The sequence below is a fragment of the Oncorhynchus clarkii genome, chromosome 22, assembly GCF_045791955.1.
Source record: "Oncorhynchus clarkii lewisi isolate Uvic-CL-2024 chromosome 22, UVic_Ocla_1.0, whole genome shotgun sequence".
NCBI classification, from domain to species: domain Eukaryota; kingdom Metazoa; phylum Chordata; class Actinopteri; order Salmoniformes; family Salmonidae; genus Oncorhynchus; species Oncorhynchus clarkii.
In genome coordinates, this window is record NC_092168.1 from 17900033 (window position 1) to 17915933 (window position 15901).

Genomic DNA, 15901 nt, shown 5'->3' on the forward strand with positions numbered 1-15901 from the left:
ACACTGTCGTTCTACCCCTGAACAAGGCAGTTAACCCACTGTTCCTAGGCTGTCATTGAAAATAAGAATTTGTTCTTAACTGACTTGCCTAGGCAAATAAAAAAAGGCAGAGGGTGGCTACTTTGAAGGATCTCGAATATAACACTTTTTTTGGTTACTACATGATTCCATACGTGTTGTTTCATAGTGTTGATGTCTTCACTATTACTCTACAATGTAGGAAATAGTAAAAATAAAGAAAAACCCTTGAATGAGTAGGTGTGTCAAAACTTTTGTGGAAAAAAATGTGTTTCAAGATATCTCTGTAGACATATAGTCACTGTGCTACTGCAGATAGTATCAGGATGTATAGGTTTCGGGATGAGGTGGGATCCAATAGTATCTAATTGCTGCCCTACTCTGACCATACAGTAGGATACTTATGGTTAGCCAGACCCTACTTCTAGATCGTGTTTCATGGTCAGGTTATGGTCTACAAATCCTAACCATACTCATGGGGTCAGTATAAAGAGGTGCGGATACTCACACGTCGGTCAGCATGGCGTGGTCAGAGGTGATCTTGGAGAAGTGGTTCTCTAGGATGCTGATGGTGCCGGTGAGGGCCACATGGCCACAGCCACAGAACAGGGCCACGCCAGAGAAACACAGGATCGTAGCCACCAGTGACGCATACGGCACCCCACCTAAACACTTGATGCAGCACTCAAAGCAACCTACATGGAGACACAGATTGAGAGAAACAGAGTGTGAGATCAGTCATTTATTGAAATCATCATTCATCACAGACTAGTTCAAGTCAAGTTGTTTTCTTTCTGACATTCTCTTTAAATTCTTTGGTGAACTTTTTGCTGTAGGCTGCAGTGTAACAGTGACACGTCCATATAAGGAGGTTGTGTTTCACTCTATAATACACAGAAGAGCTAAAGTATTGGTGCACAACGAATTTAAATCATATACATAGCCATCTTTGCAGTAATGAGCTTAGGGAGACGTTTCAAGTTCAACTCACTGAAACATTCAAATGAGCTGTTGCATAACCAACGACAGCACAGTAGAGGTCATTTAATTATTCATTATTCATCGGAACTCAATAAGAACATGTACTGACTTTCTCAACCTCCTCCAAAGGACTCATCACCACGGAATCCTCATCTACCAATACACTACAAAACAATCAACACACACTGCCAAAACACACTCCTCATCAGACATAGAGTGGAGAATGGAGTGGAATTTTGATGACGATTTATGATGAGTGACGGTTGATCATACATTGATTATCATGCTAGAATGAGACTGAACGTTATCGTTGCCACTTAGTAGGGTCATCTAGCTGTGTCTGCCTGTGCAGCCAGCGAGAGCAGCCTGTCCTGACTATTCATCGCTAGAATTAAAGTGCACTAATGGGAGGCAGACAGGTCACTACTGGGCTGTGGAAGCCAGCCAAACCCTAATGGAAATCAATGGCAATTCATAATGGCAGAATTAAGTGACCGGATGAGTTGTACAGTAGAATCCATCTCCTCTACTACATTATGGTACACAGTGCCTTTGGAAAGTATTCAAACACCATGACTTTTCCCACATTTTGTTACGTTACAGCCTTATTTTAAAATGCAATAAATCCTTTTTTCCCCTCATCAATCTACCCCATAATGAAAAAGCAAAAACATGTTTTTAGTATTTTTTGCGTATTTATCACAAATAAAAAACGGAGCACATTTGCTCCGTACTTTGCTGAAGCACCTTTGGCAGCGATTACAGGATCAAGTCTTCTTGGGTATGATGCTACAAGCTTGGCACACCTACATTTGGCCAGTTTCTCCTATTCTTCTCTGCAGATCCTCTCAAGCTTTGTCAGGTTGGATGCGGAGCATCGCAGCACAGCTATTTTCAGGTCTCTCCAGAGATGTTCGACCAGGTTCAAGTCCGGGATCTCGCTGGGCCACTCAAGAACATTCAGGGACTTATCCCCAAAGCCACTCCTGCATTGTCTTGGCTGTGTGCTTAGGGTCGTTGTCCTGTTGGAAGGTGAACCTTTGTCCCAGTCTGAAGTCCTGAGTGCTCTGGAGCAGGTTTTCATCAAGGATCTCTCTGTACTTTGCTCAGTTCATCTGTCCCTCGATCCTGACTAGTCTCCCAGGTCCTGCCGCTGAAAAACATCCCCACAGCATGATACTGCCACCACCATGCTTAACCATAGGGATGGTACCAAATCAAATCAAATTGTATTTGTCACATACACATGGTTAGCAGATGTTAATGCGAGTGTAGCGAAATGCTTGTGCTTCTAGTTCCGACAATGCAGTAATAACCAACAAGTAATCTAACCTAACAATTTGACAACAGCTACCTTATACACACAAGTATAAAGGGATAAAGAATATGTACATAAGGATATATGAATGAGTGATGGTACAGAACGGCATAGGCAAGATGCAGTAGATGGTATCTAGTACAGTATATACATATGAGATGAGTAATGTAGGGTATGTAAACATTATATTAAGTGGCATTGTTTAAAATGGCTAGAGATAAAACTTTTACATGTGTGGCAGCAGCCACTCAATGTTAGTGGTGGCTGTTTAACAGTCTGATGGCCTTGAGATAGAAGCTGTTTTTCAGTCTCTCGGTCCCTGCTTTGATGCACCTGTACTGACCTCGCCTTCTGGATGATAGCGGGGTGAACAGGCAGTGGCTCGGGTGGTTGTTGTCCTTGATGATCTTTATGGCCTTCCTGTGACATCGGGTGGTGAAGGTGTCCTGGAGGGCAGGTAGTTTGCCCCCGGTTATGGGGCAGACCGCATCACCCTGGACCAATTCAGTTGTGTGCGTGATGTGTACGCCAAGGAACTTAAAACTTTCTACCCTTTCCACTACTGTCCCGTCGATGTGAATAGGGGGGTGCTCCCTCTGCTGTTTCCTGAAGTCCACGATCATCTCCTTTGTTTTGTTGACGTTGAGTGTGAGGTTATTTTCCTGACACCACACTCCGAGGGCCCTCACTTCCTCCCTGTAGGCCGTCTCGTCGTTGTTGGTAATCAAGCCTACCACTGGAGTGTCGTCTGCAAACTTGATGATTGAGTTGGAGGCGTGCATGGCCACGCAGTCGTGGGTGAACAGGGAGTACAGGAAAGGGCTCAGAACGCACCCTTGTGGGGCCCCAGTGTTGAGGATCAGCGGGGTGGAGATGTTGTTACCTACCCAGGGTCTCGAGCTTGATGACGAGTTTGGAGGGTACTATGTTGTTAAACGCTGAGCTGTAGTTGATGAACAGCATTCTCACATAGGTATTCCTCTTGTCCAGATATGTTAGGGCAGTGTGCAGTGGGGTTGCGATTGCGTCGTCTGTGGACCTATTGGGGCGGTAAGCAAATTGGAGTGGGTCTAGGGTGTCAGGTAGGGTGGAGGTGATACGGTCCTTGACTAGTCTCTCAAAGCACTTCATGATGACGGAAGTGAGTGCTACGGGGCGGTAGTCGTTTAGCTCAGTTACCTTAGCTTTCTTGGGAACAGGAACAAAGGTGACCCTCTTGAAGAATATGGGAACAGCAGACGGGGATAAGGATTGATTGAATATGTCCGTAAACACACCAGCCAGCTGGTCTGCGCATGCTCTGAGGACGCGGCTGGGGATGCCGCCTGGGCCTGCAGCCTTGCGAGGGTTAACACGTTTAAATGTTTTACTCACGTCAGCTTCAGTGAAGGAGAGTCCACAGGTTTTGGTAGCGGGCCATGTCAGTGGCACTGTATTGTCCTCAAAGCGAGCAAAGAAGTTGTTTCGTCTGTCTGGGAGCAAGGCATCCTGGTCCACGATGGGGCTGGTTATCTTTTTGTAATCCGTGATTGACTGTAGTCCCTGCCACATACCTCTTGTGTCTGAGCTGTTGAATTGCGACTCTACTTTGTCTCTATACTGACGCTTAGCTTGTTTGATTGCCTCGCAGAGGGAATAGCTACACTGTTTGTATTTGGTCATGTTTCCGGTCACCTTGCCCTGGTTAAAAGCAGTGTTTCGCACTTTCAGTTTCACGTGAATGCTGTCATCAATCCACGGTTTCTGGTTGGGGAATGTTTTAATAGTTGCTGTGGGTACGACATCGCCAATGCACATGCTAATGAACTCGCTCACCGAATCAGCGTATTCGTCAATGCTGTTGTTTGACGCAATGCGGAACATATCCCAATCCACGTGATCGAAGCAATCTTGAAGTGTGGAATCAGATTGGTCGGACCAGCGTTGAACAGACCTGAGAGCAGGAGCTTCCTGTTTTAGTTTCTGTCTATAGGCTGGAAGCAACAAAATGGAGTCGTGGTCAGCTTTTCCGAAAGGAGGGCGGGGGAGGGCCTTATATGCGTCGCGGAAGTTAGAATAACAATGATCCAGGGTTTTACCAGCCCTGGGTTTTACCAGCCCTGCCAAGTTTCCTCCAGACGTGAAGCTTAGCATTCCTGACAAAGAGTTCAATCTTGGTTTCATCAGAACAGAGAATCTTATTTCTCATGGTCTGGGAGTCTTTAGCTGCCTTTTGGCAAACTCCAAGCGGACTGTCATGTGCCTTTAACTGAGGAGTGGCTTCCGTCTGGCCACTACCATAAAGGCCTGATTGGTGGAGTGCTGCAGAGATATTTGACAGTGCATGTCAGAGTTAAAACCAAACCATCAATAGAGGAACTCTAGAGCTCTGTCAGAGTGACCATCGGGTTCCTGGTCACCTCCTTGACCAAGACCCTTCTCCCCCAATTGCTCAGTTTGGCCGGGCGGACAGCTCTAGGAAGAGTCTTGGTGGTTCCAAACTTTTTCAATTTAAGAATGATGGAGGCCACTGTGTTCTTGGGGACCTTCAATGCTGCAGACATTTTTTGGTACCCTTCCCCAGATTTGTGCCTCAACACAATCCTGTCTCGGAGCTCTACGGACAATTCCTTTGACCTCATGGCTTGGTTCTTGCTATGACATGCACTGTCAACTGTAGGACCTTATATAGACAGCTGTGTGCCTTTCCAAATCATGCCCAATCACTTGACTTGACCTCAAGGGTAATCAATGGAAACAGGATGCACCTGAGCTCAATTTCGAGTCTCATAGCAAAGGGTCTGAATACTTATATAAATAAGGTATTTATGTTTTTATTGTTAATACATTTGCTAAAATGTCTAAAAACCTGTTTGCACTTTGCCATTATGGGGTATTGTGTGTAAATTGCTAAGTTTTCTTTTTTTATATATCCATTTTGGAATAAGGCTGTAACAAAACAAGATGTGGAAAAAGTGATGGTTTCTGAATACTTTCCTCAGGCACTGTAGCCTATTTGGTACAGACGCAGTGCCTCTTAGACAGACAGTATGTAAACAGACCACAATGTGTTGCCAATAAAATCCACATGTTTGTCTCGAAGGATGTTGTATTTCAAACAGCAGGCTGTAGATTTATAGCATGGCCTGGTCCTGGTTGGAGAGTGAGCTGCATATGTGAAGGCCTTACTAATGTGTGTTCCATAAAACTCTATATAGATTCATAGATTCGATTCATAGATTCACATTGATTTGTTCAAGTGTGGAAAATTGTGTTACAGACAACTGTTTCCTCCATTGGATATGGCCTGAACGGAGGCTGACTTACTGTCAGTGGACATGGCAATCAATAAATGCCCAGCCATGTTTCAGCAGAACATAAAAAGCCCATTGTTGCATGTTCTAGAGACGACTCCAATGCAGAAGTCTGAGATACGAGAGACGAGGCAGAATATGCCGATCGAAATCCAAACCCCTTCCATGAGGTGGGAATCCTGAAAGTGTGTTTGTGTTTGTCCTCTTTCTCTGGCGACAAAGGAAATGAGACAGATATATTAATAAAGCCAGAACAGAGCCACTCAATAGTTGTGTGTTAACAGAAAGTTCATCCCGTAGCCTTTTGTGTCACACAGAGGGATAAAAACATTTTTGTCCCAGGGGTTGGTGAATAACAGTTGCCATGGCAGTGCATTAAACACAACCCAGTGAGCGTGCTCGAGGCGAGGCGGAGCACATTTCCCACATAGACACACATGGCAGGCAGGACCAGCAGGATATAGAGCTCAGCCACAGTGTTGGTCATCTATCATCCATTGCTGTCAGGTAGGCCTATGTCTGATCTTGGGGGAAATAAGTTGGCTTTCACTCCAAGTCATGGAGGTCATGTGTCATGAAAACCAACCAACCAACCAACCAACCAACCAACCAATTAACACAATCAACCAGTGAATCCAATCCCCCTCCTAAAGTGACAAATATCACTGCTGATGGGGAGCGTGACAAAGACTGAGCTGCATAACAAAATCATTATTGTGTCAAATAGACAGTTGAGTGACAGAAGCAATAGCAACGTTCCAACTAACCCATTATGAAATCACTGGAGCTCAATCAATAGTGGCACGTCTTGGTTGAAATGCGGACATGATGGCTTTAATAAGTGTCTGTTTGCTGTAAAGACGAGCCTCTGTCCATATCATATCACTCATTAGGCTTACACCAGAATGGCTAACACCAGAGAGCACATCAAATCAAATCAAAATGTATTTGCCACATGCTCCTACTCACTCATGATATCATATTCCACTTTACATACAATGCCTTGCGAAAGTATTCGGCCCCCTTGAACTTTGCGACCTTTTGCCACATTTCAGGCTTCAAACATTAAGATATAAAACTGTATTTTTTTGTGAAGAATCAACAACAAGTGGGACACAATCATGAAGTGGAACGACATTTATTGGATATTTAAAAGTTTTTTAACAAATCAAAAACGGAAAAATTGGGCGTGCAAAATTATTCAGCCCCTTTACTTTCAGTGCAGCAAACTCTCTCCAGAAGTTCAGTGAGGATCTCTGAATGATCCAATGTTGACCTAAATGACTAATGATGATAAATACAATCCACCTGTGTGTAATCAAGTCTCCGTATAAATGCACCTGCACTGTGATAGTCTCAGAGGTCCGTTAAAAGCGCAGAGCGCATCATGAAGAACAAGGAACACACCAGGCAGGTCCGAGATACTGTTGTGAAGAAGTTTAAAGCCGGATTTGGATACAAAAATATTTCCCAAGCTTTAAACATCCCAAGGAGCACTGTGCAAGCGATAATATTGAAATGGAAGGAGTATCAGACCACTGCAAATCTACCAAGACCTGGCCGTCCCTCTAAACGTTCAGCTCATACAAGGAGAAGACTGATCAGAGATGCAGCCAAGAGGCCCATGATCACTCTGGATGAACTGCAGAGATCTACAGCTGAGGTGGGAGACTCTGTCCATAGGACAACAATCAGTCGTATATTGCACAAATCTGGCCTTTTGGAAGAGTGGCAAGAAGAAAGCCATTTCTTAAAGATATCCATAAAAAGTGTTGTTTAAAGTTTGCCACAAGCCACCTGGGAGACACACCAAACATGTGGAAGAAGGTGCTCTGGTCAGATGAAACCAAAATTGAACTTTTTGGCAACAATGCAAAACGTTATGTTTGGCGTAAAAGCAACACAGCCCATCACCCTGAACACACCATCCCCACAGTCAAACATGGTGGTGGCAGCATCATCATGGTTTGGGCCTGCTTTTCTTCAGCAGGGACAGGGAAGATGGTTAAAATTGATGGGAAGATGGATGGAGCCAAATACAGGACCATTCTGGAAGAAAACCTAATGGAGTCTGCAGCCTCCAGGACACCTACACCACCCGATGTCACAGGAAGGCCATAAAGATCATCAAGGACATCAACCACCCGAGCCACTGCCTGTTCACCCCGCTATCATCCAGAAGGCGAGGTCAGTACAGGTGCATCAAAGCTGGGACCGAGAGACTGAAAAACAGCTTCTATCTCAAGGCCATCAGACTGTTAAACAGCCACCACTAACACTGAGTGGCTGCTGCCAACACACTGACACTGACTCAACTCCAGCCACTTTAATAATGGGAATTGATGGGAAATGATGTAAATATATCACTAGCCACTTTAAACAATGCTACCTTATATAATGTTACTTACCCTACATTATTCATCTCATATGCATACGTATATACTGTACTCTATATCATCGACTGTATCCTTATGTAATACATGTATCACTAGCCACTTTAAACTATGCCACTTTGTTTACATACTCATCTCATTTGTACATACTGTACTCGATACCATCTACTGTATCTTGCCTATGCTGCTCTGTACCATCACTCATTCATATATCCTTATGTACATATTCTTTATCCCCTTACACTGTGTACAAGACAGTAGTTTTGGAATTGTTAGTTAGATTACTTGTTATTACTGCATTGTCGGAACTAGAAGCACAAGCATTTCGCTACACTCGCATTAACATCTGCTAACCATGTGTATGTGACAAATAAAATTTGATTTGATTTGATTTGATTTGAAAAGACCTGAGACTGGGACGGAGATTTGTCTTCCAACAAGACAATGATCCAAAACATAAAGCAACATTTACAATGGAATGGTTCAAAAATAAACATATCCAGGTGTTAGAATGGTCAAGTCAAAGTCCAGACCTGAATCCAATCGAGAATCTGTGGAAAGAACTGAAAACTGCTGTTCACAAATGCTCTCCATCCAACCTCACTGAGCTCGAGCTGTTTTGCAAGGAGAAATGGGAAAAAAATTCAGTCTCTCGATGTGCAAAACTGATAGAGACATACCCCAAGCGACTTACAGCTGTAATCGCAGCAAAAGGTGGCGCTACAAAGTATTAACTTAAGGGGGCTGAATAATTTTGCACGCCCAATTTTTCAGTTTTTGATTTGTTAAAAGAGTTTGAAATATCCAATAAATGTTGTTCCACTTCATGATTGTGTCCCACTTGTTGTTGATTCTTCACAAAAAAATACAGTTTTATATCTTTATGTTTGAAGCCTGAAATGTGGCAAAAGGTCGCAAAGTTCAAGGGGGCCGAATACTTTCGCAAGGCACTGTATACTGTACATCTCATGCCCTGATATTATTACATCGAACCATGAAGGGAAACATTTGTCACCAATCCATCACAATTTTTAACACATGACTGAACCAAGGGAAACCTATAGCATCCATTCACCTTTGCCCCTAAGCTGCCAATTAGCAGTCAGGCACTCTGTCTATCAGCTTTGCCCCAGTGGCCTACATCCCCTGTTGCCTGTCCTGTACTGTGAGAGAGAAGGTCAAGCTGCAATATCAACATCTAACTAGGTCCATAGAGAGAGAGAGAGAGAGAGAGAGAGAGAGAGCAGCATGATTTGAGACCTGTTGCCACAAGAAAAGGGCAACTAGTGAAGAAATAACAATTGTAAATACAACCTATATTTGTTTATTTATTTTCCCTTTTGTACATGAACTATTTTCACATTATTTGAAATGTTTTTATTATTCTGGAACTTTTGTGAGTTTAATATTTACTGTTAATTTTTTATTGTTTATTTCACTTTTGTTTATTACAGTGCCTTCCAAAAGCATTCATCCCCCTTGGCGTTTTTCCTATTTTGTTCCATTACATCCTGTAATTTAAATGGATTTCTTTTTGGATTTCATGTAATGGATATACACAAAATAGTCCAAATTGGTGAAGTGAAATGAAAAAATATATATATTTTAAAAAATGCAACAAAAAAACAACAACTGAAAAGTGGTCGTGTATATGTCTTCACCCCTTTTGCTATGAAGTCCCTAAATAAGCTCTGGTGCAACCAATTACCTTCAGAAGTCACATAATTAGTTAAATAAAGTCCACCTGTGTGCAATCTAAGTGTCACATGATCTGTCACATGATCTCAGTATATATACACCTGTTCTGAAAGGCCCCAGATTTTGCAACATCACTATGCAAGGGGCACCACCAAGCAAGCGGCACCCTGAAGACCAAGGAGCTCTCCAAACAGGTCAGGGACAAAGTTGTGGAGAAGTACAGATCAGGGTTGTGTTATAAACAAATATCTGAAACTTTCAACATCCCACATAGCACCATTAAATCCAGTATTAAAAAATGGAAAGAACATGGCACCACAACAAACCTGCCAAGAGAGGACCACCCACCAAAACTCATGGACCAGGCAAGGAGGGCATTAATCAGAGAGGCAACAAGGAGACCAAAGATAACCCTGCAAAGCTCTACACCAGAAATTGGAGTATCTGTCCATAGGACCACTTTAAGCCGTACACTCCACAGAGCTGGGCTTTACGGAAGAGTGGCCAGAAAAAAAGCCATTGCTGAAAGATAAAAATAAGCAAACACGTTTGGTGTTCACCAAAAGGCATGTGGGAGACTCCCCAAACATAGGGAAGAAGGTACTCTGGTCAGATGAGACAAAAATGAATCTTTTTGGCCTTCAAGGAAAACGCTATGTTTGGCGCAAACCCAACACCTCTCACGACCACGAGAACACCATCCCCACAGTGAAGCATGGTGGTGGCAGCATCATGCTGTGGGGATGTTTTTCATCAGCAGGGGCTGAGAAACTGGTCAGAATTGAAGGAATGATGGATGGCGCTAAACACAGGGACATTCTTGAGGGAAACCTGTTTGTCTTCCAGAGATTTGAGACTGAGGCGGAGGTTCACCTTCCAGCAGGACAATGACCCTAAGCATACTGCTAAAGCAACACTTGAGTGGTTTAAGGGGAAACATTTAAATGTCTTGGAATGGCCTAGTCAAAGCCTAGACCTCAATCCAATTGAGAATCTGTGGTATGACTTAAATATTACTGTACACCAGCGGAACCCATCCAACTTGAAGGAGCAGGAGCAGTTTTGCCTTGAAGAATGGGCAAAAATCCCAGTGGCTAGATGTGCCAAGCTTATAGAGACATACCCCAAGAGACTTGCAGCTGTAATTACTGCAAAAGGTGTCTTGACAAAGTATTGACTTTGGGGGGTGAATAGTTATGCACGCTCAAGTTTTCATTTTTTTTGTCTTATTTCTTGTTTAATAATTTCACAATCAAACATATTTTGCATCTTCAAAGTGGTAGGCATGTTGTGTAAATCAAATGATACAAACCCCCAAAAAATCAATTTTAATTCCAGGTTGTATGGAAACAAAATAGGAAAAATGTAAACATATGTTTCCCTTGCCAATAAAGCCCCTTGAATTGAAATTGAATTTAATTGAGAGAGCGAGACAGGGAGAGAGAAAGTGTGGCGGGGCGGGGCGGGGGGGGGGGGCATCGGTGATTAAAGGCCACAAATCCAATCAATTTACCATCCATTTGATAAGAGGTCCTTTAACAACAATGGCCTGACCTGGCCTGCTTTCAATTCCCAGAACACAATAGTTCAACTGGAAAGGTATTGTACTGTACTCTACCGTACTACAGTATGCTGTCATCTGACCTCTCTGTCCCCTCAACACTGACTGTGGTGCTATTACACCTTGGAGTGCTGTTAAACACCACTCCTCACACACACAACACTCCTTTTCTCTCCATGGAGAAGCTTTGTGCCTCTCCTAAGGTGTTGTGTTTAATTACTCTATAAATCGGAGGTGGTGTTTTCTCAGCTGGAGTAACATTCGCCATGCTGTTGGCTGGATTGTGTGTTACGTCTAACCCTAACCCTGAAACAACACTGGCACCAAGACAGGCCCACTGACATGGTTTAGCGTTTAACCACCACAATAATACCACTCTATTTACATAGAACCACTATAAAGGACTTATTCTTTGGTGCATGAGTCGGAGGAAATTGAAAAAACATAATCTATCACCTACGCAGATCCTCAATGGGTCCTTCACAAAGGACCATAGAGAGGGCTGTCTGGATTGACCATCATGCATCATGTTTGCATTATGTGGTATTAATCTCTTCTTGTCTCTTCTCGTCTCTGCAGAGACTCATTCAGTGCAGAGGAGTAATAATATCCGGCACTGATTATGGATGTGAGATAGGAGGTCCCCTATGGGTAAGTCGTTTAGCACCGTGATGGGCAGTAAAGCACAGTCTCTCTCACAAACATACATAGTGTGGTAGTCTTTACGTGTCAGTGTAGATAGCACACTATAGGACGAGAGCAGTGTTAGCCCTGTAGCTATTCTTGTCCAAATATCCGACTGTGAGAAACACTGTAGCGTCAGAACAATAACTGAAGTCTCCAGGGCAACTAGACAATATTCAGTCCCTGTTTTTGCCATCGCAGTCTAGGGCTCTATTCAATCTGGGCTCTATTCAATCTGTATTACTGGAGCGTTACAGAAAGCGCAGTAAAATGTATAGGGTCATTTCCTATTGAGCTGACATTGGCAGCGTTTAGCGGAAGTTAAGTCTCCACTACCGTGGGAACATTGCCTTTAAATTTCAATTGCGCTGTGACACAGAATTTCTGCGATACGGATTGAACGGAACCCTTAGGCTTATTTGCTCTCCCATTCACCACCTGCAAATTACAACTTTATCAAAGATGATATTGAAAACAATGTGGTCACCAGAGAGCTTCTGTACAGGAATGAGAGTAAATGGGCATGCGGTTGTGAGAGGAGTGATGTACAGTGTAAGAACATGTTGGCCATCGACAGGTAGTGGCCTGGCACCAGGGACTAGATCAGAAACAACACACAAACCCTTCATGCTGGCTAAACCTGAGACACAAGTCAGATCAGAGGATTCTCTATAAACTTCTTCTCTATAAACCTCTTCTCTATAAACATCTCCTATATAAACATCTTCTCTATAAACCTCTTCTCTATAAACCTCTTCTCTATAAACCTCTTCTCTCTAAACCTCTTCTCTATACACCTCTTCTCTCTAAACCTCTTCTCTCTAAACCTCTTCTCTATAAACCTCTTCTCTATAAACCTCTTCTCTCTAAACCTCTTCTCTAAAAACCTCTTCTCTATAAATCCAGGCCTTTATGGTACACCAAATATGACAGGATATTACAGGCCTTCATTTCTGTAGTAAAGTCTTCCTCAGGGAGAGAGAAGGGGATTTGTTGACTCGCTCTCTCTCTCTGGGTGAACACACATACGTAATCACACACAAGATGGAGCCCCCTGGCATATTCCGAATAGAAAACTGTTCCAAAGGAAAATCTAATTGGCCCTCTTCTCTTTGATGACTTTCACATGCTCATAAAGCCTGATTGATATCCCAGTTAAACCACTCCCATAAACTCTCCCTCCACTCATCCCCTCCCTCCCTGATTGAAAAGACACAGAGGGGGTGAGGGAGGGAGCGACAGAGACAGAAAGATTAAGCAAGAGTGAGAGAAGATGAGAAAGAGAGTGAGAAAGAGGCAGAAACAGAGAGAGAGAGAGAGAGAGAGAGAGAGAGCGAAGGGAGAGAGAGAAAGACAGCACGGGCAAGGGAGAGAGAGGGAGGCAGAAAGAGGGACAGAGGCTGAGGTTAAGTCGACGAGAGAGCGAGAGACAGAGACGGAGAGAAGTATTCTGAGAGACAGACAAATAGAGAGACCAGGAGGGACGTGAAAAGTGAGAACAGAACAACTGTGACCATCTGCAGTCACACACACCATGCCAAACTGTTGAGTCTCTGATTACTCTGGTCATGCTATAGAGACTGAGTCAGGAACACAAAGAGAGATTGAGCCAGAGAGACAGAGAGAGAGACTGCCGTATGGACGGCAGTCAAAGGAGCCCTGACACAAAGAGCCAGTGTGTGTAGCCCCAAACTATTCGTCAAGCTGCAGTCTCAATGGAGAAGGCTCATTCAGAGCAGCTCTGGTCCAGGGCCCTGCTCTTCCAGCCTCTTAGTTTGGACTGGAGCACAGGGCAGGCCAACCACAGAGCTCCATCCTGTTCGCCCAGCATGCACTGCGCCGGCCACAAAGCGCGGTGAAGGAGATGGGTGGCAGCCCACTTCACACTCCAGAAGCATCCTGTTGATCTGGGCATCTGACAAGACAAACAGGAATCATCCCCTGTGTCAGATGGCTCATTAGGAGAGATACGGAGTGAGCAGACTGTCCAGAGAGAGAGCGAGAGAGAGAGAGAGAGAGAAGATGAGAAAAAGAGAAAAATAAACTAGGATTAGAGATAGAGAGAGAAATAGAAGGAGAGAGACACTATGTGCGTTTGTGTGTAAAAGAGAGAGCGAAAGAGAGAGAAAGTAATATGGAAGGTGGGGGAGGGGGTTGACCTCCAACCCTGCTGCTGTAGCTCATCCCCATGTTTCTAGCTCCAGACCCCTCCATGGACTCCACTCCCATCCACATCCACAGCTGGGGCTGCTTCCTCATGCTCGTCCATCCCATCGACACCAGCTGTCACGTGACCCACCACAGCCTGTCAACACCACCACACAGCCCCCACTCAGACCCTCTCAATCCCCAACAGCTGCCTGGGACCCTCTGTGGGAACCGTGGAACCGAGGCTGTCCGAATAAAGCCCATCAGAAAAATCTCTAATCTTTAGGCTGAGCAATGCAGATCATAACAGCTGTTCTCATTATAGTATGGGGATGCTATAACTGCAGACAGGTACAGTAGCTATTGCATGAGAAAAAACACTTCCATTGTACACTGAACAAAAATATGAATGCAACATGTAAAGTGTTGGTTCCATGTTTTATGAGCTTAAATAAAAGATCCCAGAAATGTTCTACAAGCACAAAAAGCTTATTTCTCTGAAATTTTGTGAACAAATTTGTGCTTCCCAAGATAATCCATCCACCTCACAGATGTGGCATATCAAGAAGCTGATTAAACAGCATGATCATTACACAGGTGCACCTTGTGATAGGGACAATAAAAGGCCACCCTAAATGTGCAGTTTTAAGGGAGTGTGCAATTTGCTGACTGCATGAATGTCCACCAGAACTGTTGCCAGAAAATTAAATGTGAATTTCTCTACCATAAGCCGCATCCAATGTTATTTTAGAGAATTTGGCAGTACATCAAACTGGCCTCACAACCGCAGACCATGTGTATGGTGTTGTGTGGGTGAGCGGTTTGCTGATGTCAACATTATGAACAGAGTGCCCCATGGTGGTGGTGGGGTTATGGTATGGGCAGGCATAAGCTATGGACAACAAACACAATTGCATTTTATCAATGGCAATTTGAATGCAAAAAGATACCGTGACGAGATCCTCAGGCCCGTTGTAGTGCCTCACCTCATGTTTCAGCAATGCACGGCCCTATGTCGCAAGGATCTGTAAACAATTCCCGGAAGCTGAAAATGTCCCAGTTATTCCAAGGCCCCGCATACCCCCCAGACATGTCCCCAATTGAGCATGTTTGGGATCCTCTTGATCGACATGTACGACAGAGTGTTCCAGTTCCCACTAATATCCAGCAACTTTGCACAGCCATTGAAGAGGAGTTGGACAACATACCACAGCCCGTAATCAACAGGCTGATCAACTCTAAATGAGACGGTGTCGCGCTGCATGAGGCAAATCGTGGTCACGCCAGATACTGACTGGTTTTCTGATCCACACACCTACCTTTTTTTTTAAAAGGTATCTGTGACCAACAGATGCATATCTGTATTCCCAGTCATGTGAAATCCATAGATTAGGGCCTAATGAATTTATTTAAATTGCCTGATTTCCTTATGTGAACTGTAACTCAGTAAAATATTTGAAATTGTTGCATGTTGCATTTATATTTTTGTTCAGTATATATGAAATGCTTTGTAGCTTCCTGGCTCCCTATTAATACTATAGAGATGTGATTTTACAGTCCAGACTGTTATGCCATTTGACATGTGTTGGGTTGTTTTTCCTACTACAGTAGCAAGGTAGAAGCTGCCAACCGAGAAAACAAAGGACAAAATAAAAACAGAAACACAGCATGTTGGACGTCCTCCCATTTCTCTCCTCTTAAATGAACTTGTGTTCTATATGAGCGCACACACCACAGCCCTCTAGCTAAACACGTAAAGGGGACACAAAGCTACAGTGTGATTCGTCCATGGAGCCTCCTCCTCACC

At 43.8% G+C, this 15901-nt stretch overlaps 1 protein-coding gene across 4 annotated transcripts in view; it reads right to left on the reverse strand.

Moving 5' to 3' along the window:
• Positions 1-15901, reverse strand: part of LOC139380509 (neuronal membrane glycoprotein M6-b-like) — a 53173-nt gene that overhangs the window by 8759 nt on the left and 28513 nt on the right. For all 4 annotated transcript variants that reach the window (XM_071123220.1, XM_071123219.1, XM_071123222.1 and 1 more), the window contains exon 2: positions 527-713. In XM_071123220.1, the coding sequence (XP_070979321.1) occupies positions 527-713 (187 nt within the window). The remainder of the gene's footprint in view (positions 1-526; positions 714-15901) is intronic.